At 36.8% G+C, this 25,454-nt stretch overlaps 1 protein-coding gene across 1 annotated transcript in view; it reads left to right on the forward strand.

The window, feature by feature from the left end:
* The window catches only part of LOC306880285 (tubulinyl-Tyr carboxypeptidase 2-like), a 30,645-nt gene extending 6,108 nt beyond the window's left edge, over window positions 1-24,537 (forward strand). The window contains exons 2-7 of the mRNA XM_079433728.1: window positions 417-505; window positions 1,865-1,921; window positions 2,192-2,266; window positions 8,376-8,757; window positions 10,566-10,690; window positions 21,793-24,537. Coding sequence (XP_079289854.1) covers window positions 417-505; window positions 1,865-1,921; window positions 2,192-2,266; window positions 8,376-8,757; window positions 10,566-10,690; window positions 21,793-21,862 — 798 coding nt within the window. The 3' untranslated portion in view covers window positions 21,863-24,537. The remainder of the gene's footprint in view (window positions 1-416; window positions 506-1,864; window positions 1,922-2,191; window positions 2,267-8,375; window positions 8,758-10,565; window positions 10,691-21,792) is intronic.
* The last annotated feature ends 917 nt before the right edge of the window (window positions 24,538-25,454 follow it).

Raw genomic sequence — 25,454 nt, forward strand, 5'->3', positions numbered from 1 at the left:
AATCCAGTGAAAATCCAAACCAGTGAAACCCAGCAAATAAAAGTGAACTAGCAGTATAACATCTATGACGCGATACTAGAATAAAGATATAGGGCCTATGCACAAACAAATATTGGGCAAACCTGAATTTAGTCTTCAGTGTCACATGATTTTTCAGAAATCATTCTAATATGCTGATTTGGTTATCAAGAAACGGGTTTTATATTCATCAATGTCAAAATCAGTTGTGTGGCAAATATATTTGTAGAAGCCATGATACACTTTTGCAGGATTCTTTGATGAATAGAATGTTCAAAAAAAGCAGCATTTGTTTGAGATTGAGACATAATAAATGTCTTTCACTTTTGATCAGTTTAATGCGTCTTGCTGAATAAAAGCTGAAGGATATTGTTTGCTAATTCTCTTTGTTTTCACAGCACCCTGTGCCATCTGTTCCAAACTTTAAGCCATCGATGTCTGTGCCTGATTGGCTCCATGCCGTCCAGAACTACATGAGAAACTTGCAGTATCCTTTAACCCCCACAAACCGTTTGCTCTGGAAAATTTTCTAAACCTCCGTTTCTTCTGGATGCATTATGGATTCATGGGCACTCATTTCTTTGGAGTGTCAGTTATGCTTTTTCATTCAGTGTAATTTATTCAATCGGCTTGAGTTACTCAGAGTGCCTTTTTGGTTGGAGTGTCAGTCACTTTAATGTAGATATTAGCTACGGGTCTGCATACTTCTGGTACTCTGATTATTACAGTTTTCTGCCTCATGCTTTAAAGGCTGCCAGTGAAAATGTGTGGCGTTGATATAGATTAAAAGGAATAGTTTGCCCAAATATGAAAATTTGCTGAAAGTGTATACACCCTCAGTCTATCCAAGGTGTAGTTAAGTTTGTTTCTTTATCTGAATATATTGAGACATTTAGATTAAAAGGTACTTTACTTTTTTCACCAATGAATGCTCTAAAGTGAATGGGTGCCATCAGAATGAGAGTTTGACAGCTGATAAAAACATAATAATCCACATGACTCCAGTCCATCAATGAATGTCTTGTAAAGTGAAAAGTTAAACAATCCATCAAGACATTTTAAATTCAAATCATTGCTGCTAACATAGGAGTCATCTATCCATAATAATGGGTCTCATTCACTAAACGTGTACGCACAAATTTTGCGTGAAATGTGCGTATGGACGTTTTCACGAATAAATCATGATTCAGCAAAAACTTTCGTACTAAAATTTATTCTAAATGTACGAAAAAATTCAAGAACAACTTATACCACACGTACGCAATAACCTTATAAGCATGTATAAAGAACCCTACATATAATTAGATATGTTATTTGCAGGGTGGGTGAAAAGTAACTAGACATTAAAATTGATAATAAAGTATAATTAGAGGTCCATGGCTTCCACCTCCGACAGCAAAACCTCACGTTCATTATCATTAAAGTTATTTTTCGTTGTCTTTTGTTTCGGTGCCATAATTGTCTTTCTCTGGATGAGTGCCGCTTTGCGGAAAGCCCTTATATGGAGCTGGTTTGGGCGTGTATTATGCTAATCGCTAACCTTGTGCACGTGGGCGCTCATTTAGAAGACTCCAAATTCACTAACAGAAGAACGAGTGAACAAGCTCATGTGCGTACGCACGTGTTGTGAATTAGGTGGAAAGTTTTCGTGAGAAGTTCAAATGTGCGTATAAATACGAAAAACGTACGCAATTATTGAAGAGTGATGTGCACATAGGGTTCAACAGGATATTGTTCGCTGGCTGTGCATTTTGATACGCATGAGTCACAATGAAAAAAAAAACAGGAAAACAAGGCTTTCTAAATGAGCCGTGCAAACATCACGTCGCTCCTTAACTGCTGACAGATACAACCATACGGGAACGCAGTTCTTTGAGATTAAGAAAACCAGACCTCTGAGTGGGTAAGTGATGCCATCACTGAGGCATTTTCATCATCCTGTCTGTCTGCCTCATCTTTCCTGTTTTTAGTCTTTTTCCTGTTCCTTCTTATTTTACACATATTTTGCACTCGTGGTGGTAAATTCCCTTTTTAAAAAAGATGTTTTGCAGGTGTGATATTATTTTTAAAAAGTGCCCTTAAAATACAGAGCTTATAACCAAACATGAAAGGTTCATTTGAGATTGAAAAGAAGTCATGGACCCTGTATTGCATCAATCTAATCTCTTTCCAGGTTGATGGAGACCGCCAGAGAGATGATACGAGAATCGCTTCCCATCAAATGCCTTGAAGCAGTTATCCTTGGAATGTATCCTTTAGCTTTATTGACAACTGTGTTGTTATTGCTAACAAAAACTAAAACTATTAAAAATTGTTTTAATTAATTTTTTTTTAAAATGAAATCTAAGTATTATATTAGAAACTTTTGACAGAAGTTTAAGTACCAAAATTACTAATCTAAAATTAAAATAAAATAATATAAGTGAGTACAGTTCATTTGTCTTGGGAAAGAAATACATTTATTTTTATCGTTGATTTCTCGATTGCTGAAACTGGGATGGAGGACTAAGCAGAGATCTATCAAAGGCAATGTGCTTCAGATCATGGTCTTCCCTCATGATCCCCCACCCCTTTAACTCAGCCCGAAGCTTTTACGTTCAGCTGTTGCTAGGAAACTAGTAGATTCTCCTGAAGGGAGGCGCAGCTTCCGGTCCATGCAGTCGATGCAGCTGTGCCATTCTATGCCACTGGGAGGGTGAGTTCTTTCAGGATCTATTAGTGTCAGTTAGCTCATCAGATCCAGGCAAGGTGAATGTCATCGTGCAAATGCCAAGTGTAGCAGATTGTGGTGTGTTTCGCGAGAGCCGCAGTGTTGACTTCTCTTTGAGTTAAGCACCTCACGGGTCATTAGTTGGAAATCTGCGTGCAAAAATTGTAGTGGAGAGCGGGAGGATGAAGGTTTCCAGTTTACGTCACTTTGAGATTTGTATCATTGTGTACAAAACCTGTCTTTTAATCTACAGCGCTCTCCTGGGACTTTCCTACAGTCCCAGAGGACTCAAACATCATAACATTGAGTATTAGAGTATAAGAGAATACTGAGGCTGTTGTTGTAAAGTTAAAGTTGCTGTAAGCCATTTTTAAATACTGCATATAAAATGTTCCTACTGGACAAATATATGTGGAAAATCTATCATTTTTAACCCTCATTCTGACCCTCTGTCTGAAGTGATCCATTTTTAGTCATATGCAAATCCATCTACCCTTGTAATGTCACAAATTCCAAAACATCCAAATGAGCCATTTCTAGAGCTTGAGTAAATAAATGTATTGACCCCTTTAATAATCATTTTAAAGAATAGCAGAATCCATACCTCAAGTATTACAAGAATGGAGCTGAAGAACGGTGTTGTTGAAATCACTTTCAAAAATTTTTTTTTCAGATTATGATTGATAAAAACATCGACAGCCAATTAGAGTCCATCCTGCTTTTAAAGAACTTGAGCATTTAAAGTGGCAGATGACAAAACTACAGCATGTGCTTATAATAAACCAAACTTTATCACACGTTGCTGTGGATGGTAATATGGTTATGGTTATTGATATCTTTATAGCTCTTGTAAACTTGCCTTTACACAATTGACCTATCGGTAAGCGCCCCCCCCCCCCCACCCCCCCCAGTTACTGTTGCTCACTTGGACAAACAAACGGATTTGCTAACACTCTTACAATGACAACTGTCAGTTTGAAAACCTTATACCAAGATGTTTTTAATAAGTTTTGGACACGGAAGGACCATTATTTATATATTTTTTCAAGTGGGACTTAAATATGCCATGGAGGGGATAGATAAAAGATTTTAAAATAAATATGTAAAAATACAGATCACTATGCAAACGGGAGAAGCCTCATGTTACGGTCATCATGATCAAAATGACAACATCCCGGATCAACACTGTTCATGTACCGCAGTGTAAGATTAAATAATTGTACATTTAACCAGTTTAATATGGAGAGGCACTGAAATGTAGACCTTCGTTTATGTATTTTTGACCTACACTGTACATGATGTGCGAACAGTTTGTGTTAAAGTTACAACTCAAATTTGCGTCAGTTTACGTTAAAGTTACAACTTTAACGTAAAAAAAAAAAAAAATAATTACACTTGAGCAGATGAAAATTGTAACTTAATGAGAGTATGACAGCCAGAAAATGAACGTTTTCGTCTTCATTGGGATTAGGGATGAATGCTTAGGGTAATTTTTGGTCTGTTTTGTTTGGGTTTAGCAAATGGAATAAAATAAATTCCATTGCTCATCTATTTATGATACTTGGAATCAGTGTTACAAGTACCCCAGGCACATCGTTTTTCCATTTTTGTAGCATAAACGCCATCAAACCGATGAAAGCTCATCTTCCAATGTTTCTCTATGGCGCTGAAACCTAAAGATGTCCAAGTTCCGGTTCACGTGTAACTGACACTCAACTGCCATTGGCTCATCTGCATTTGAGGGGAGGGACTTACTGCCCCCCTTCGTTACTGTTGCTATGGCCGACAAGCCATGCCACTCTCGCGCCACATGTTTTCACACAGTGAAAAATGCATCGTGGAGCAAAGAGGACACTGACAACATGCTGACAGACAAAATAGAGCAGGTTACTTTTGGTATGAAACAAAGTGTCAGCTTTCAAATGTTGTCATTTTTAAAAGAAATTCAAACAATAAATGCCATTTTGTAGCTCTTTAATGTGTCGTGACCGATCGCTGTAGCTCCTCAGTTCAAGCAGCACAAGAACTGATCCTCTGTACTAGTTATAGCATGAAATAAACATGCATGAACATCAGAAGGTATCTTGTTTCAACTACGGAACACTATTTTCAAGTTAAAGTCCACCAACATTAATCTACTCTCCTGTCTGATTTGTTTTTTGGACAAAATGGAAGAAGACCTAGTGCAATTCCATTTGATGTTGTTAGTAGCGCAGAAACCATTTACAACAACTTTAAAAAATATTTCTATTGGGTCTAAACCTCAAAAATAAGATATCCTGATAATTTTCTCAAGTGTAGATGTCAATGATGGATTTAATCCCCCCCCCCCCCCCCCCCAAAAAAAAGGATGTAAAACTAGTTTTAGCTTTTATTGTTTTGGCTTATGTGAGCAGGCAGTATTCTTTTCGACTCTTAAATATGCAAGGTCAGCATTTTTTAGCTAATATATCACAAGGACAACCCAAAGAGAAGTGTTTGGCCTTTTCTTCATGCTAAATTTTGGGTAGAAATGAAGTCATCAAAAGACAGTCTGCATATTCAAATTTCAAGTGAAAACACAGTGTGCTTGGAACCTATAGCAGAAGTAATCCCCCCAGGTTTGGGAATGCGTGTGTTGCAGACAAGAATTCTCGGCACTGCTGCTGAGAGGATCACATGGCCCTGCTGATGGGTAATGTGATCCTCTGGTGTCTTCTCATTACAACACTGGTGGGGGCTTTTTTGGGTGTGTACACAGAGAGAAGGAAACTGAAAAGACCTACAGACGAACAAAACCTACTGAATGAGCCTGTATTTACTTCGAATAACAAAGTTTTGTGTTCAAAATACTACAAAAGAATAATGGGATTCTCCTTTTACAATTCTCCTTTTGAAAAAAATCTAAATGTAACTTCTTTGCTTTCTCACTGTCTTTTGTCATATTACGTATGATTCACCACTGTAAAAATTTCTTAAGTAAAAAAGGTTTGATTTACTTAAACAAATTGCAAAGATTTTCACCAAACTTTTCTGCAGATGATAGTGTTACCAAGGCCTCAATTAATATTAATCAATTTGCAGCCTACGGTTCATGAGCAAAATATACAGTATAGATGTTTTTTTTTTTTTTTTTTTTCTCAGAAATGTTACTTACTAAAGATTTTTTTGTAACTAATGATCAATTTAATGCATCCCTGCTGAATAAATGTATTAATTAAAATAAATCTTATTAACCCCAAACTTTTGAATGTTAGTGTACATTTATATTGAAGATTATTGAAGTCTTAATATTTTATGTTGCTTCTCAAGTAAATTATCATGTTTTTAGAAGTTTTAATAGAAAACAAGGAAAAAAGTCTTATTAAAGTTGTCATTTTACTGTGCACAATTGTGAAAGTGCTAATGTTTTAATCTGGAATAGCCTAACTATTTGTGGACAACTGGAGTTTTTGATTAATGAATATGCTTGTGTTATAGAATACCAGCATATTGTACTGGTGATTGTCTTAGAAAGGCAGATGGCAAAGCAGTGAAGCCATTCCAGGACGTTGCGTTGTGTTGTTGGACACACATGGCTCAACAGATCTGTGGTATGTGCTCTTGGCTGACTTGGCAGCTTGTGCGGTACCCAACAGCAAAATGGCACAGGCACACTGTTTACTGACAAGTGTGATAATGATTCATTTAAAGGGTGTTTGCAAAGAATACAGCATCATTTCTTCATTTTAGCAACCTCAAGGCAACATGAATTCAGATTTAGCATCAGAAAGGAGGACAGCAATCATGCTAATCTCTTTTTGTTTTGTTTGTACTGTAGTTCTTAAATTACATCATGGATACCCTAAAAGAAACCGCACACAGTTTACTAATGTGATTGATGGCATTAAGGTCAAAAAGTAGCCTAGACTTTTTTTTGTCTATAGTTGGAGATGGGTCTTGGTGTGAACCCTGCTGATACACTCAGCCTGGTGACTCCTCATGGCAGCAACTGCCGCATCATGTGTGGCCATGCTGCAGTGAGCACTGATCGCTTGCATAAGACTACAGAAGAGATCAGGAAGAGACAAGGAAAAGGCCAAGGGGAAGGTCTGTCTAGCCAAGTGTCTGCTGACCAACTTCAATCACATTGCTGCAACATCATGGAAAGAGAAGGTTTTTGTTCATCTTGAGATGTTTGGCTTTTTATATAAGCTTGTTTGGGTCACGTCAGTATTTTTAAACTACATTTTGAGGTTGTGACTTTTTTTGTGTGTTATTTGGTTGTCCATTGTTAGGATTATATACATTAGGATTCATTGCCTTAGTGTTAGAGTGTTAAAGGTGGTTTCTAGGGTGTTACTACTATGCAGCTTTAGTGTGTTATGTGGTTGCTAGGGAGTTGTGCGCGCTTGCTAGGTCATTGCTAGGGTGTTCTTGTTGATGGTTTTCTGTTGCCATAATGCTGGAGTGTTATGGATGGTTGCTAGGGTGTTACTATACAACTTCTTGGCCATTTTGGTGTGTTTTTACTGTGTTATGTGGTTGCTAGGTCAATGTGAGGATGTTCTAATCTTGTTGGTGTTTTTCCATGCAAAAGTTTTTTCCAAATTACTAAAGTATTATAGGTGGTTACTAGGGTGTTGCCATGCAGCTTCTAAGGCACTCAAGAGTGGTTTTTAGTGTATTGTGTATTTGTTCGGTTATTGGTAGGGTGTTCTTGTTGGTGGTATCCATGCAAAAATTGTTTCCACAATGCTTGAATGTAATGGATGGTTGCTAGGGTGTTGCTAAACGGCTTCTAAGGTGTTCAGAGTGGTTTCGGTGTGTTGAGTGGTCACCAGTGAGTTCTGGATAGTTGGTAGGTCATTGCTTGGGTGATCTTGTTGGTTCTTGCCCATGCAGACATCGTTGCCACAGTGCTAGAGTATTATGCATCATGGTTGCTAGGGTGTTGCTATTCAGCTGCTAAGTCTGAGTGTGAGATTGCTATGTCATTGCTACAGTGCTCTTGTTGGTGCTTTTTCATGCGAGTCCCTTTAATATTCTGATCTCAAGTTCTTCATTGGAAATCTTTGGGATTGTTTCTTATATTTCACCTGATTGCTGATTACCTGATTGAACCACATGATGTGAGTTGTCATTTATTTCATTCATGTAGCACAAATTGTTACATGCTGAATTGCCAAATTTGAGTTAAGAAGACCCACTTACTGTATATTATGTTTATTTTAAAGAGAGTACAATTAAACAACTAAGCTTTCATTTGTGAGAACATACTCACAAATGTTAACTGTCATATCTTAATAGAGTCTGAATTGAAAAACTGGTTGTTAAGGACAGCTTCTTATTGGCCTAAAGTAAGTCATTAGCTGATCGATTTTCAGGAAGTGAGAAAAACTACAATTACTGAAAGCTCAAAGACAGAGCAGATTTGGAAAAATCAATGGTACACACCAAGTTAAAAGCCTTGGGGAGGATTTGGTATTTTTCATGAAACACTTTGGTATCCTCCTGAATCTTAACGCTGATAAAATCAATTTGTCATTTAATTATCACTTCATTCTTGAGCAGCTGCCAATTTGTTTTTTATTTATTTATTTTTTTTACTTTATTCTTATTTCACCCAACCTGTCGTGACTAAACCATCACAAATTAACATTAGTGAAATCCTTGACTCTGTTGCCAGCTACCTAACCAACGGTCTGACCTCCGTGGAACGGTTCCCCATCAGCTTTAAGACCCAGTTCTCCGGCCACCACTTCTATCATGTGGTGCTGGGCGTTTATTGTAACGGCCGGTATGGCACTCTGGGTATGAGTCGACGTACTGACCTTATGGACAGATCTCTGAGCTTCCGTACGCTCAGCGAGTTGGTGTTCGACTTTGAGGACTCGTACCGCCGCTACCAGCACACCATGAAGAAGATCAAAATCGGCCTGTACGTGCCGCACAATCCGCATGTTTTCCAGCCTATTGAGTGGAACTATCTGGTGATCAACGCCTGCAAGCAGGGCCGTGAGGACATGCGCAAAGAGCTGGAGAAGCATGGCCGTGACATGAGGATGAAGGTGAGTCCATAGCCTTCTAAGATGTAGTGTTATTTCTAGTATCATTGATGCATATATAATAAAATTTCATAAATTGATATTTTATATTTAATTATATTAAGATATTTTTGCCAAAATGACATTTAGGTTTTGGAATAGAGATCTAATAGTCCATCTCAAAATCTAAGCTAGTTCAGTGGGAACTAAATAAGGTCAGATTTCCTGTGGGGGGCGTTACATGGATCGCGCTTTTTTTTATACTCTGTTATTTTAAAGTAAACATTTATGTTTTTCCCTGGTTCAGTTATGACTGAGCCAGCTTCAGGAGAATATTTATTTGTCCTTGGCCTTTTATGAAGAGCTAGACCTGCATACTAGCTACAGATCATCTGTATGACTGTAACATGGAACGTGTTTATCATCTAGACAGTAAAAAGTAGGTCATTTGGTCCCAGTTTCTCAGATGCGGCCTTGACTTGTATGGATGACCGCAGTCAGCTGTGACATAGTTTCCATGAACCACATGAGCAGACAATGGAAATTGTGCTCAGGATGTTTAAAACCAATGTAGGCATATTTTAATGGATGTTGAGGAATTTGGGACACTTCAAAACATTGCATTTACAATCTTATTTTGAACACTTCATCCATGCGTGTTTCATTTTTAAAAATGTTTACATTGTAATTTTTTACTTTGTAATCAAAATGCCATAACTATAATATATTATTAATACTGTTAGAAAATATATTATTTATATTTATATACAAATAGTGTAATTCCAGATGTTTGAATGGAATGTAAGCATCTTTTTATGGATGCTGAGGAATTTGGGACTTGCTTTTCAAAACCAAAATATTTTTGCAACTCGTCTTTTATGTTTAGGCTATATGAACATTTCAAAGCATGTGACAGGAATATATACTGTATGTATAATATATATATACACACATTATTTTATTCTGTTCAGTCTTCTGTTTAGTCCTCAAGTTCCCATCAAAATTCAAAGTGCATTTTCTGGAACAAAGCCTTTTTGACTAACCAGTTATTAAACAAGTCATCTTTTGAGTCAAGGACATTACAATTATATGAGGAATGAGTTTGCAGAAATGAAATCTAAATTTATTACTGCAGTCCATCTTGAATTAGTTTCTTGATGTACTGAACGCCCAGCATCTGGCATCAACATGGAGCTGATCGAGTCATTCATAATGAATCAACTTTTAACGACTGGGAACATCGCAATGTCAAGTTGCCTCTCATCACTTGTGCAGCTCATTTGGGGAAAACACGATATATATATGAGTGATTGAGAGTTTGGGAAATCTGTTGTCTCATAGCATAATGAAGTTAATGAACGTCATCAAGTTAACGAACGTAATGTGGCGCTTTTCATAACACTAGCTTTTTTTGTGCTGCATTCGCTAATGAGAAAACCTTTAGAGCGATTCAGCGTTTGCTCCCTGTGGTGTGAAAAAGTTCAGGCCCAGAAAATGATTGTAGATCTGCCGTTCTTTAGCACCGGATCCCTGTCGGGTTGATGACCGGCAGTATTCCTCATCTTTGACTTTCTCTGCTTGCCTTTTTCCACCGACGATTTCAAGCCCTTTTTCATTCTAATTGCCCTGAAATGTTAATTTCATCTTCAAACTGAAGATAATAATTATCTTTACTACCTCATAGCTTCATATAAATTTACATATTGTCTCAGTTGCTTCAGTGTGTGTGTGTGTGTGTGCATAAATGCATAATATCTACTTGGCAAAATACAAAGATAAAATAAAATATATATGAAAAGTATAACTTTTAAAACAACTGGTTTTTATTGCAGATCCTCAAGTCATCCAGTGCTCAGTCTCCAATCAAAGAACGAACCCGAGGCAAGTCTTTATCACCACGCCGCCGAACAGGCAGCAGTCCCCAAAGACGCCAACATGTCCACAGAAGAGACAAATCGTAAGTAATGGACACTTTGATGTTGAAGAAACGCAGTTCTGAGAAATAAGCTGTGGTAAATATCCACTTGTGCGCAATTCACTTATTAGAAAAGTTTCTGTCAAGAAAATAAGTATAAATGCGGTCTTAATCTGTCAGTGGTTATCAGCAGTGACTCGTCATGAATTGCATCAGTCCATGGACGCTTAAAGTAATTACTTGGTTGCATTTATTTAATTTTGACATGATCTTTATATTTCTGGTGATTATGCTCTTGGAATGTAATTAGACAGCTTTTATTAATAATCCTTTGAAAATGAGCCATTCAAGTAGCGTTTACAATACAGCGATTAAGTCTGAGGTCCCCAAGATTCTGTACTGCTACATTTAAAAAAATTAGATATGCATGTTTTTTTTGGTAGTATTATAAATGTCTTTACCATCACTTTTGATCAATTTAATGCATCCTTCCAGAATAAAATAATATCTTAAAAAATAAAACTTTTGAATGGTGTTTACATTTCTTTATTTCTATATTAATACGTTCTATATCATTATACAGTACACTACCATTCAAAAGTTTGGGATCAGTCAGATTTATGTTTTTAAAGACGTCTCTTATGCTCATGAAAACTGCATTTATTTGGTCTAAAATAATTGCATATATTTGGTCGGTAGAACATTAATATTGTGAAAATTTTTTATTTTTTTTTTTAAACTAAAGAAATACTTTTATTCAGCAAGGATATGTTAAACTGATAAAAAAAAAAGTATTAGTAAAGGCTTATATTGTTACAAACGATTTTTATTTAGAATTCTGTTCTATTTTAATATTAATTCAGTTAAATCATAGCCTTTTGAAGTTTAATAAAAACATTAGGCTGTTTTGCGATTCTTTTCCATTGCCAAACTTAAGACCTTTTAAAATCAGAATTAAGACGTTGGTTATTAAAGGAAGAAGAAAGTGACGTGACATACGACCAAGTATGGTGACCCATACTCGGAATTTGTGGTCTGCATTTACCCATCCAAAGTGCGCACACACAGCAGTGAACACACACACACCCGGAGCAGTGGGCAGCCATTTTATGCTGCGGCGCCCGGGGATAGTTGAAGGGATAGTTCACCCAAAAATGAAAATTCTGTCATTAATTACTCACACTTGTGTCGTTCCAAACCCGTAAGACCTTTGTTCATCTTCAGAAAACAAATTAAGATATTTGTGAAATCTGAGAGCTTTCTGACCCTACCACATAGCTAACACGTTCAAGACCAAGAAAAGTAGTAAGGACATCATTAAAATAGTCCAAGTGACATCAGTGGTTCAACCTTAATTTTAAGAAACTACGAGAATACTTGCCAACACTTTCGAGCCCTGATGTCGAGCGGACACTGAGGTTGCTAAACACTGAAGAAGACACACTGATTGACTACGTTTACATGGACATCAGTAATCTAATTATTTACCTTATTCTGAATAAGACAATATTATGATTAAGGCGTTTACATGATTTGCTTTTAGAATAATCCTTTCATGTTCCCGTTTTACATGTTATAGTACATCGATTAATGGCATGCGTCATTACGTCACCATGCGATGCCATCTGACGTCCCCTCCAGAATTTCACGTATAAACATAGTTCGTCTTCGTTATGATGTCATATACAGTTTTGGGTGTTTCATTTTTAATTTAATGAAAGCTTCAAGTGCAATTAATTATTTGTACGAGCATACAGACAACGGCGGTGTTGAAGCTCTTTTGTTTGCCGTCAAACGGTTGACCACTGCCGTGTGTGTACCCTGTCGCAAAATGTGGCAAAGTCCTACACGACGGTAATAGTTTGATTAAGGTGTTTACACGTCTGTACTGCACTTCAATAATGTGACTAAAATAGGAATACTCCATGTCTTAATTCGATTTGTTTACTTCGATTATGACTTTAGCCGGATTAAGGTAATCAAAAATCTGTTTACATGGTAGACTCTTAATCAGAGTATTGTTTTAATCATATTAAAATGGGAGTATTGATGTCCATGTAAACGTAGTCACTGTTTGCTCATGTTTCGCATCCATTCAGTGGCTTTAACCCAGTGCGTTCTCATTCGAGCTGTGATGGTGATGGTGTGAAGCAGGTGCTGGTAATCTGTTGATTAATCTCCTCTAGCAGCACACGGTTGGCCACTTCTCGTGTTACCGAAGCACTTGTTTCTCTTGTCCAGGCAGTTGACTTATGGATTCAAGGTTTCTATAGCAGCACAGTGCAAGTACTAGCAGAGAGCCCCTTTTAGCACTGCTGATCACTTTACAAGAGAGGCTTCAGGCTGCTTATAGTCATAAGAGTCATAGAGTCAGAAAAAGTGACAGTGATTGATAGCAAATCTTCCTCTTCGAAAGAAGTGGTCGTTTTAGCAAGATATACACACAAAGGGATTCCTAAGCTCTGGAAAAAAGACCTAGAGCAGGGAGTTAGGGCTAGTTAGTTAAACAAAGTGGCGTTTTAAACTCGCAACTGATGTGACACTCCTCTCCTGTCAGTACAAGCTGCCCTCGGGCAGTACACTGGGTTGGCATTCGCTCTAATAGGATGCGAGTCCAATGCAACAGCTGTGGTGGATGAGGGCTTCACTGACATGTCACGCGGAAACGAACCAATGAATAATCCTTCCGCATGAACATACAGTGATAATCAGAAGGTCCTGTTATGTTTTAGCATTTCAGAGCTCAGCGCCTGGTGATGTAACTAAATCCTCTGATGCACCGGATCATGTTAAAGCTGGTGTGCTTTAGTTTGCATTTGTGTTTATCAGTCTTAGCTGGCAAAATGCATATGATTGTGAATTTCATGTAGGAGCGAAAACTTTCCCCATACAGATTTTGCCACGGGTTCAAGTTAGTTGCAAATTGACAGAAAACTGCTTTGTTTGAAAGCTACTTCTGTGTGAGGGGTGCGTTATTCGCTGCACTATTGACAATTGACTGGCCTTTTTGACTGGAAAATTTCATGAAATTCCCTCAACTTTTGATTCAACGCTACTGACTTAACTACATTTTTAGTAGCGTGACAGTAGTTGTTTTCTAATTGGTATAGGTTTTCCAGTTACAAACTACAGTTGTCAACATTTGAAGTGGATCAAAATAGTTCATCAAAGACCAGAACGGGTATTGTTTTGGTTTTGATCCACTTCAAATGTTGACTACTATGGTTCATCCTAAACGGTTCTCTCTTAATATGTAACACTTGAGAAATTTGTTAATTTTAGTAAATCTGATCATTTTAAACAGTCCTCCTAAAGGCCTCCTGTAGCGAATCGATGCGTTTTTGTAAGAAAAATATCCATATTTAAAATGTTATAAACCCTTTTCTCACTTCCGCTAACTGTCATACGTGCAAGACATTCCGAGCGGATGACGTAGATGTTGCATGCGCCTCCGAGATATGCTAGTCTCACAAGTTTGTTTATAGGAGCAAAGGAAGCAAAGTTTCCTTACTTTAGCAAAGGAACCAGTCTCCTCTTGTCTTATATCGAAATCCTCAGGAATTTTTCTTTACAAATCGTCGTTTTGTGCTTCTTATTTGTGACCAGCTTTTTGTTTTGCTGCCTCTCGTCCGAGCTTCCGCGTTTGTAACTAAACACCGGCAAGTTACGGAAGTTGCCTACGCCTTTTTCTTCCAAAACTACATCGATTCACTACAGGAGTCCTTTATTCACCCCCCAGAGCCATGTGAGGTACGTTTTATTATGGATGGATGGGCTTTGACTACTTTTGGACTGTTGAAAAAAAAACAAAAAACACCCGCCTACTTCCATTCTAAAGCAACTAACTAAAATGTATTTTCAGTTTAAGCTGAAGTACTAAAATGAAAAAAAAAAAAAAAATTAGCCTATATAAAGCTATATAGAAATATAAACAAATACAGTTGACAAAAAGAAGCTCATTCAAATATATATTTTTTTAATAATGGTATATAAATAATACTAAAATAACACTGCTTTTGCGAAAATTGTTTAGGATGAACCAATTCACCTAAATTAATCAGACTTTCCACTTTAGTGAACTGGTTCATCTTAAATGATTCAATGGTCTTATATAGTGGTCGAAAGTCCAGTTAATTCAAGTGAATCGATTCATTCAGATGGTTTATGTAAATGAACACAAAAGATTCGACAAAAAAGGTTTCACTGATTCAGATCCCTGCGTTACTTTTACAGATGAGTGTTTTGTTGTGCTTGGTATAAACTTACCTTTTTGTGTTTTATAATGACACTCTAATTGAAATTAAAGCTGTAGTCTACGATGTTGAAAATCAGTCGAGAAAGCCAGAATTAAAAAAAAACTCATCCCGCCCCTCCACACGCACACCCCTCCCCTCTGTGCTACCTGATCCCTCCCACCGGGAAACGACCTGAACAACGTCACTCAGTCAAGCAGGAGTAAACATGGAAAATAGCTCAGAGGCACACGTTTGAGGTCACGCACACGCAAGATTAGCAACACATGCAATGTTCTATCGGCTCGAACAGAAAACCGCTAACGTTAGGCCTACTGAAATAGTCAAGCACTTCAAGAAATATAATTACTTTGATCCGTGATAGGCGATGCTGAACGGCTAACATTCCAATGCCGACCGGTAGCATGATCATGTTGTCAGACTGATAAAAAGCTATTTATGTAATACACCACACCATAAAAGTATAAATAAATGCTTACCTGCTCAACAAAAAGTCAGCCATGTCAGCGTCGGTTTTAAGTCCAAGTTTTCTCTGAAGCTTCCTCCAACGGGCAATGGTGAACCCTATATTGATTCGGCTTTGAGTCCGGCGTTCTTCACATTTTTTTTAATCTCTGCTCTTTCCTCAATTGACTTTCTCTTTCTTCCAACCTTGACTGTTGGGGCGAGCAGGGGCCGCTTGCTGCTGTCTGTTTGTTGGTTTTTCTCCATTGCTGAGTTGATGCTGCCTACTTTCGCGCGAAATTTCATGTCGCAGGAGGGGGCGGGGTGGGGTGCGGTGGGTGGAGACGCGAGTGGAGCAGGGGATTGGATGAGAGCAGTTAACCAATGTAAGCTGTCCGGCCGGACAGCTTACATTGGTCAATTTCTCTGCGGGTGTACACCCAATAGAGTGAATGGATTTTTTTCATTCTTTTTTCTCTTCATATTATTATGATTGTACTGTAGAACCATAACCAGCATCTAAACGAGGTTATTAATAATGAACAATCTTTGAAATCGTAGACCATAGCTTTAATTAAATCAAAACCTCACATTTTACTTAAGGTAAGTCCTTGATGTCTTGAAATGAAGTAAGATACTGAAAAACAGCAAGCCCCATCACAACTGTCAAAGACACTCATCTAGAGTATGTTGTTAAGCAATTTAAAAATACCACAGCAACATCCCCTATGTGTGTTTAAGCTTGAGCCATTGAGTTAAATTACATGTTGTATTGTAGTGCTGCTGTTGACAAGTCTAAAATTATTGTTGTCTCACAATGCTGTAATTATTTAGTCAAGCCAATGCACCTCCTAAGATTATAGAATGAACCGCACAAGGCATGAAATGATACCAAAGTTTAGACTTCTGGGGCCGGATTCACAAACATCTTAAGAACATTCTTACGAACTTCGTGGAATTTATCTTAACTTTCTTAAGTGCAATTCTTGAAAAATTCTTAAGTTCTCAAATATGTTCTTAAGAACATCTTAATTTTTTTCTTAAGAAAATTACCATCTTTATCTGAGTGTATAGGCTACGTGACAGTGATAAACTCACACTTTGTCTTTTTGCGCTTCCTGCAGATTAGCCTAATAATCATAAGCACACACTATTTTCATCCTGACTTTGACTGGCGCTCAGCTTCACGTTTTTAATTCGGCGCTTGTTTTTGAACGGTTACGGTCTCAAGCGTTCATTCATTTTTGTGCTGTTTTTGCGCTCCCATCCGAGTGAACACTTCCGGTATGTGTGTTCGCACTGCTACACATGTTGCTGCCATGTTGCTAGTGTTGCTGTAATGCTTAAATACAGTGGTGGCACTAGGGCGGATCTTGACGGGGCTATAGCCCCATCAGAAACTTGCTTAGCCCCAGCACAGCCCTCCCAAAGATTTCCAAATGATTCTCCTGTTTTTTTTTTTTTTTTTTAACTCTCCGTGTCACTCTCATTAACATAGAAAAATAAACATTAAAAACCTAAAAAAAAAAAAGTGCCTAATATGTGGCCTATAAACAATTGATATTAGGGGGAGGGGCCAAGCAACTCAAGCAATCAATGCACAAACTTTGAGCAAGACGGTGAACGTCAATTCACTATAGAGAGAGTGAAAGTAAAAAAAACTGACGGCTAACGCTGCATTAACGGCGCATATTCTCTCTGAGACAACGAGAGATGAATCTACTTTAACATCTGCTGAGAACGGTATATAAATGTCTTAAATTATTCCCTTAATATTTCTTTTGTGGCTTGTATAGCCTAATGAAAAACATGAGAAGAAAAGTATTTCGCATTAAACGGGTTGTTTTTGAAAATCAGTGCAGTCAATGACAATTCAGAGCAGCTTTATTTCAGGCGGTGTTAATCATTTTAATTATAGGCCTATAATTCATTGTATAAATAAATAGACCAGTTTAAAAAAAATATTTTTAAAAACATTTTCATCATGCAGTAATGCGCTATGAAACTATTGTGGGGCAATAATTTCATGTAATTTAATAATAAGTAATCTAATAATAATAGGCCTAATAATAAGAAGAATGTAACAGGACATTAATTGGAAATGCTAAATCCTCTTAATATTACCAATTTTTTTTATGCGTATCTCTGGCAATCATCGACACATGATACCATGCAAATCAGCACGGGGTGGTTATCACCCCTCAATGTGTGCCCGTGTGGAAATAGTTTTATGAATTGTAATAAAGAAAAATTGTAGATTTATTGAGTTGAGAAAAATAAAAAATCCCAACTTTCTCTTTTCTCTATTCGTTCATAAATTATATTACTTTGTAAGTGTCATTTGGCAGTTGGCATTAGTATATTACTAATAACGGTGGCATATGAGAAGTTTAATACCACAGAAAAAAGTAGCATATATTAAAATTCATTTAAAAAATACCTTCGGAACTTTCTGCCTCTTTTTCGAAGCTGCTGTATATATAAAAAAAACTGATAGCTAAAGTTTAGGCGTTCATTACTTTCTCTCAGTTTAATTAGTTTTTTTTAGCACCCCCTCTGAACTGTTAAGCAAAAAAAAAATCCTGGAGCCGCCACTGCTTAAATATAACTATTAATTTGAAATAGGCTAACCCAATAAAATCACTAAATAATTCTTACTGTTTGGGATTTAAGACAGGTCTGGGGCTGTCCTAAATTTAAGAAGTTATTTATGATGATTTTTAAGAAGATTCTTTTCAAGAACAAGAACAATCTTAAGAAAAAAGATAAGAATATTCTTAAGAACAATTTTTGGGAACACAAAATATTCTTAACTTTTTTTCTGAAGTTAAAAAATAAGAAAATGGCAGTTAAGAAGACATTTCTTCTTAAGAACGTTTCGTGAATCCAGCCCCAGATCTGTCAACCTCCTGCTTCCCGATCAGAGCTATTTTTGCTGTTCCATAGCACCTTCCTGTCACATGGTCTGAGATGTTAATTACTGAGCCGCACACATAGTGTGCCAGGCAGCTGCTGAAACCCACCACCCATTTAATGTCAGCATCACCCTCAATTACAACGAAGAACTGCACAGCACACACATCTCTCGGCATGAGTTTGTTAATTCACTTACAGTGGAAAGAATTATGAAGTTATGAAATAAAGTCATGCTGAATCTGCTCTCCAACCCCCACAGTTCTGCAGTGGATGATTGAGGTTTTGCCAGTCATAAAATCCCCTGCAGACATGTAGCATGTGACAGTCCATGAAGCTCCCAAAAGGAAACATCTTCTACAAATACTACACCTCTTATACAAATACATTTCTTAAAGGGACAGTTCTTTCAAAAAAATATTTTATTTAATCACCCTCATGTTCTTTCAAACTTGTAATAAGGTGTGTATTGTGCTTTATAGGATACAGACTGAGGGTTTGTTGAAGAGTTTATGTAATTCTTTTAAATGTAATTTCCAGTTTTGGGGGTATTGCATTACAAGTAACACAAGTTACGAAATCAGATTACTTTTTCAAGTAACTTGTAATATCTGAGTTACTTTTTCAAATAAGTAACACAAATTACATTGTTTTCCAATTTATTCACTAACACCTCTCCTGCCCCCGTCTTGAGAGAAATTGAGAGTGTGGCTCAGGTTTATCAATTTCCCTTTTTGATGTGAAGGGGCCTTCACAGTTGCCAAAAATATCACTTTATTTATTTTTTCTTCTTAAAAACAAATAAACCAGCCCAGCGGGTGACAAAAAGTAGCGCAAAAGTAACGTAATGTAATTACTTTCCATATAAAGTAACTAAGTAAAACAATTTAGTTACTTTTTATGTAGTAACACAGTATTGTAATGCATTACTTTACCCCAGTACTGGTAATTTCATGTAACTCTTTTTCAAGTAGTGCCCACAGCTGTCTTAAAATACCAAAAGGACAAAAACAAGCAAATAAAAGAAGCATAATTACCTTTAAAGGAGTCCAAATAACCAACTGAAATGGTCTACTGAAACCTTGTTTAAACCACATACGTTTGTGTGAGGAACACCCCAAAAAGTTGCATAAAATTATTGTTGTAATGCAAAAGCTTTTTTGTGTACAAAGATCATATTTTTGTGTACTTCTGTTTTTCGGAGGAAATATGTCATAAAGCCATAATATGGATTTGCAGTGACATGAGGGTAAATATTGACTGAAATGATAATGACAGAATTTACTTTTTGTGTTAACTATTTATTTTAAAGTTGCAATGAAATGGAAGTACACTTAAATTCAGTGAAATAGCCATTTCTTGTAAAATGTACTACAGTAATCTATGTTTTATTTAGGCTACAACTTTTGAAAAATAATTTTTTACAGTGTAAGGTGGGGGACTTAAGAAGCGGGCAATATAAGTGGACTAAATGATTGCAGCAGTCATTCATGTCGCCAGAAAAAAATATTCATTTTCACTGGAACATGTTTTAAAAAAAAAAATTAACAACACCTGGATGAATTGAAAATGTATATTGAAGATCTATAACTTGGATTTACAAAATAAGTGAATTTTCACTCCACATTAAGACTACTGTGTTGTTCTGCGGTCCCATTCCCTGCTGTATTTCTCAGTCTATCAATAAAGACATGAAACGCCTAGAAGATAAAAATAAAATATGCATCCGATTCACTCCAGACTTTCCACATCAAACTGTTGAGTGAACAGGGGAAATTCCACAGGGAAAATTAAACTTGGCTCTGGTTCAACAAATCTGCTCCTGCCCTTTTCCTGAATCTCCTCCCTGTCAAAGTGCATTATCTCCACTCAGGGCTATTTCTAACACACAGGATGTTTGCTTGTCTACAGGCTCACCCCCACCTCTTCTGTCTCCTCCTTTCAGTCGTCCTCAGATACCCACACTAAATGCAGACAAACGCTTTCAGGGCCCACTTTGTACATCTTGTACCCACAGTTTGGAGTTTGCAGCATGTGTCTTAGGGTTGAGTTAGTGTTGTTTGTTTTGACTCCTCATAAGGCTGCTATTGTCGTTGTGGTTTCATGCAGTGACAAATCTATTTACATTTATTTTGCAACGCTAATGTTTGCCTGAGAAACTTTCATTCTTAGTCATTTTATGAAGGAAGGAGCTGTAAAAGGCTGAGCTGGAGTGGAGAGGACCTGCTTGGCACTGCTGTGCGGTTGATTGCCTGGCGTTGAAGCACCTGCTTCAAATAGCCAACATCAGTCAAAAGTACATGGAGACCTATTGATTTTAGCGTAGTAGCATAAAAGTGAATGGTGGAAGGGAAAATGTGATACACCTTTGAAGGCAAAACAGTTACGGCTGTGCTGGAGGTCTGTGATGGAGTGCTTTGTTCTTCAGCAGGACTGAAAGTGGTGGTTGAATGAATGTGATTTATCTCATTACCCTCATGTCGTTCCTGTAAAAGCTTCGTTCGTCTTCGGGAACACAATTAAGATATTTTGGGTGAAAACCAGGAGGCTTGTGACTGTCCCATTGACTGCCAAGTAAATAACACTGTCAAGGCCCAGAAAAGTATGAAAAGTCAAAAACGATGTTACGTCAAAATTACGTCACCGTAATTTTACGAAGCTACGAGACTACTTTTTGTATGCAAAGAAAACAAAAATAATGAACGCGTGACGAATTGTTGAATAGTCGTTATTTTTGTTTTCTTTGCGTACAAAAAGTATTCTCGTAGCTTCGTAAAATTACGGTGACGTAATTTTGACGTAACATCGTTTTTGACTTTTCATACTTTTCTGGGCCTTGACAGTGTTATTTACTTGGCAGTCAATGGGACAGTCACAAGCCTCCTGGTTTTCACCCAAAATATCTTAATGACAATTGATTGAGACAATTTTCATTTTGGGGTGGAGTAACCCTTTAATTTCTATTTCAAATAAATAATGTTCTTTTGAACTTTCTATTCATCGAAGAATTCTGAAGAAATATTACAAATATTAAGCAGCTCAACTGTTTTTCACATTAACAAGAAATGTGTCTTGAGCACCAAATCAGAATTTTAGAATGATTTCTGACATGCTTGCTGAAAATCCAGCTTTGACATTACAGCACTAAATTACTGAATTTTACATATATATTCAAATAGAAAATAGTTATTTTAAATTGTAGTAATATTTCACAAGATTACTGTTTTTACTGTATTTTTTATCAAATAAATGAAGCCTTGGTAGAACATAACCACAAACTTTTGAACAATGTATTTCAACACACTGTTAATTGTTTCATTTATTAAGCAATATAATTTATTCAAAATAATGTGCATTAATTTCTTTATACATATATATATTTAATTGTATATTTTTGCCTTTTTATACTCCTTCTACTGAGGTGGTTCATTCTGCATTAAACCGTTTAATCCATGAACCAAAAGGTTCAGTATATTTGTCATTATGCAACCATAATCTCTAAAATGAAACTAACAGAAACATGTTTCTTTGCAGGCCAGCAGCACTGGACAGAAAGCCGGCAGAGCTCAGCACCCTCAGTGATGGCTACCAGATCCGCATCTGAGACACCAAACGTACCAGTTTTATCCTCCACACGTTCTCCGTCAATCAGATCCACAGATGATGTTTTTAAACACTATTTAATGCACATTGTGAACTGTACAGCATATTAAACCTATTTATAGTTGTACTTACATGTTAGAGGGAAATTGGGTGCCCTTTTTAGTTAAAAGCGAACAAATGTTTTTTTAAACAGAATATGATATTCCTTTACCAGCCATCATTTTTTTTTTAATAGTGGAAAGCTCAAGAGTGAAGAATATCAATTTTGCTTTTAAAAGTTTTTTTTTTACCCTAGTAATTGTCAAGCATTTTAGAAGACAAAAAACAGTTGTGACTGAAATATTCAAGCAAATGTGGGGAAAAGGCTCTATTTTTGGAGCATGAGTGTGAATGGATTGTGCTTGGCAGAGAGATGTAAACCTCAGTGCCTCGTGCTGTGGTGCTGGTAGTTTTGGAGGCTGACTGGCCCGGAGGAGAGAGAGGCGTAAGGACACAAGGGACCTAAGCTTCAGAGAGCTACTCATTCTGTCCAAAAGAACTGTATTCAAACCACTTTTCTTCGTTTTTTTTGTTACCTGCATACATATGGATGGAATGGACATGATTTATTGACTAAGGTTTGACGTTACCTTATACTGAAGGCTTTGTACTGTTTTTATTTTCTGCCGTTGTAGAGAAAGTAATTTTTTTTTGAAGTATTTAAAAACGTATTTTTCTTGTTTTTACTGTTTGTTTAACCAGCACAGTATTTTGTTTTTTTTTACAAAATCTCTCCGAGGTATGCAAGTTGATGTGCTATTGATTGACCCATCCGTTGCAAATAATCCTACATTTTCCACACATTTATTTGGAAAATATAACTGATTTCTTTTTATTTTTTGTTGCGGCAGAGATATCAGCTTGGCTAATAAACATAAATTTTGCATAAATGGGTTTTTAGGGAGTCGCTAAAGCAGAGTTACCCAAACTTTAATATGAAGAGCCAAAAATCTGACTTTAATTGAGGGCCATGGGTCAAAAGTAAATGCTGCATTATATATGCGCCTATGTTATATTAAAATTTACATTAAAAAAAAAAAATTCACTTACATTCTCTGCAATGCTAAAATAGAAATGTAGATATGCTATTATTTCTTGTTTTCCCCCAACTTTGACCCAAGGGTCCTGGTTTGGGCATCTCTGTCCTAAAGGGACATGGTGATGGAAAAAAAAATCAATGCTTTAGTCTTTTTTGTTCAAAACTTTTAGATTCCCCTGAGAAACTTTACTGTGAGCAAATGCAAAAGCATTGAAATATAATTTTTATAAGAAGTGGGAGGACAAAAGTTTCTTGAGAAAATGCAAAAGTTTTGCGAAGGCACCCAAAAGCATCGAAATGAGCCATTTTCCTGCCATTTTCCGGTCGCATATTTTTTTTCCATCACCAGGCCCACTTATAAATCCCTGTAGGTTCTAACTATAGGATCACAACTACAATCATTCAAGTATACACAAAATATCATCTCTTTATCAACAGCATATCACTTGAATTTTCTCACCTCGTGAGAATAAGCTATGCACACGGAGGTGGTCTATGGATCCGTCCTTTTTGACAGCAGACCTTTCTTTAAAACTGTAGCAGTGACATTGCTAGCAATTCTTCACGGGTTGTATGAGCGGTTACTCTCTGAACGATGTTTTTTGGGTGCTGATGACTAAACTACCACATTATAGCTCATTCTGCCTTGTAATTGGTACCAGCTTTCTATCAAAAGCAACTGAACCACACAAGTGCCAGACCATTGAGTACATCCAATTCATCCTTTAGGGCTGAGGGTTTCAGTCACATGTAGATGAAAAGTCATGAGTTTCAGTGACAAATCTAATGCACCATGTTGAATTGCTCAGACTCTTTATGGGAGACAAGTGGTCTGCTGCTAATTCGGCATGTGAAGAACACCACATTGTTACAGATTTCTATCATTTATAACTTGTTTGGTAACTAATCAGATGTGTGAAATTGTGAGTGAACCTTTTATGGCAGATAACGTCAAGTATTGTTTAAAAAATGGCTTTCTGGTCTTAAGGAAATACAGTTATTACCGCTCAAAGGTGCTAAGATGAGACATTTTACCCATTATTATAAAATTCAATTATTTTAGCATTGACTTTTTGTATGATTAAAGAGCACATTAAACTGACGTTTCTGTTGCACAATGATTAGGAACTGAATTACACGTTTAATGGTATGTAATGGCCTTCCAAAAATGGATATTCATGAGATTATAGATGCTTTTGTGGAATTGTTGTTTCCATGTCTAATACAGGCTTGTCTGAAAATACAATCACTTTTGATGAATGATAAGTAATCAATTTTAAGGGAAATATTTTTCTCGGGAAGAATGTTAATGATGTGACTTTGTATGAAGACCTCAACTCAAACTTGTCCTCAGTTTTCTCTTCATATGTTTCGTATTATAAATGTATCGCCTAAATAGGGACTTTATAAAATTCAATTAATCCTCAACTGTTTTACACACATTTTTCCTAAGCCTTACCACAGCTTGCACCATCAATCCTCTTTTCTGTCATAAATTTGCATCTGGGTCACCTCAGTTGACCCATGAGGAAACAATGTAATTTGTTCATCCCTCTGTAGCATGTTTAAATAAAATTATCTTTTTCTGTAAGTCTGTGATTGGCCGTTTACTGTGCTTATTTACCCGGTTCTCTGGAATTAGGCTACTTGATTCTGATTGGTCAATCGTGGCAGTTTGTTATAACGCAACCAGCGCCATATTGCTTCTCAGTAATCGATTGTAATGAAAATGATATTGGACATAGGTATTAATACTTTTAATAGTGGAATCCTAAAGTGGAAGATATACACAGGTAAGGTCATGGCCATGTATTTATTTTAAGATTAATAAACTGGTTTATGTTGCGATACTGATCAGCTGACTGTACATTATCCCTAATTTGTATGGTTTAAATAGCCTACTCCACAAACGCACTCCTCTGAATATTCAGCGGTATTGGAGGGCAGGCCAAGGAGCTGCTCTTGCAAAAGAGAAGCTTTGAGATTAAACCAGGTGATGTAACATCAGCATTGCCCCAAATCTCACAGCCACAGTTACAGAACCAGTCTGAGTGAAGTCTTTCTGCAGAGGGAATATGCTTGCTTTAATCTGCTTACGAAGACAGTGTCACACACAAGGATAGAGCCGTGGCGGATTTACCAAAAATCCTTCATTTTTTATCTCTTCTCTCAAGATAAAAGGACTCCTAGAACACCCAACATTGTCTTGCGCTTAGAGAAAATATCTCGGGACGGTCAAAGAGCACCCTAGAATTTCAGCGGTTTATCATCTGGATTTTAATAATCTAGAAATAGAGGTGAATTCTTCGTAAATCCTTACAAAACGACCTCAGAAAGTAACGCTGTCAGCAAGTTTCCCCTTCACTTTTAAGATATATTTTCGAGCTGTGTTGTACATGTCATTTGCACAATCATAGGCCTACAACAGCTGTGGAAACAGGTTAAAAACTTCATTTAAATAAAATAAAGTCAATCTTAAATTTAGGCTTAAACTTTTATTTTAACTAGTTGCCAA

This window comes from Barbus barbus (assembly GCF_936440315.1).
Source record: "Barbus barbus genome assembly, chromosome: 14".
In the NCBI taxonomy this organism is placed as follows: domain Eukaryota; kingdom Metazoa; phylum Chordata; class Actinopteri; order Cypriniformes; family Cyprinidae; genus Barbus; species Barbus barbus.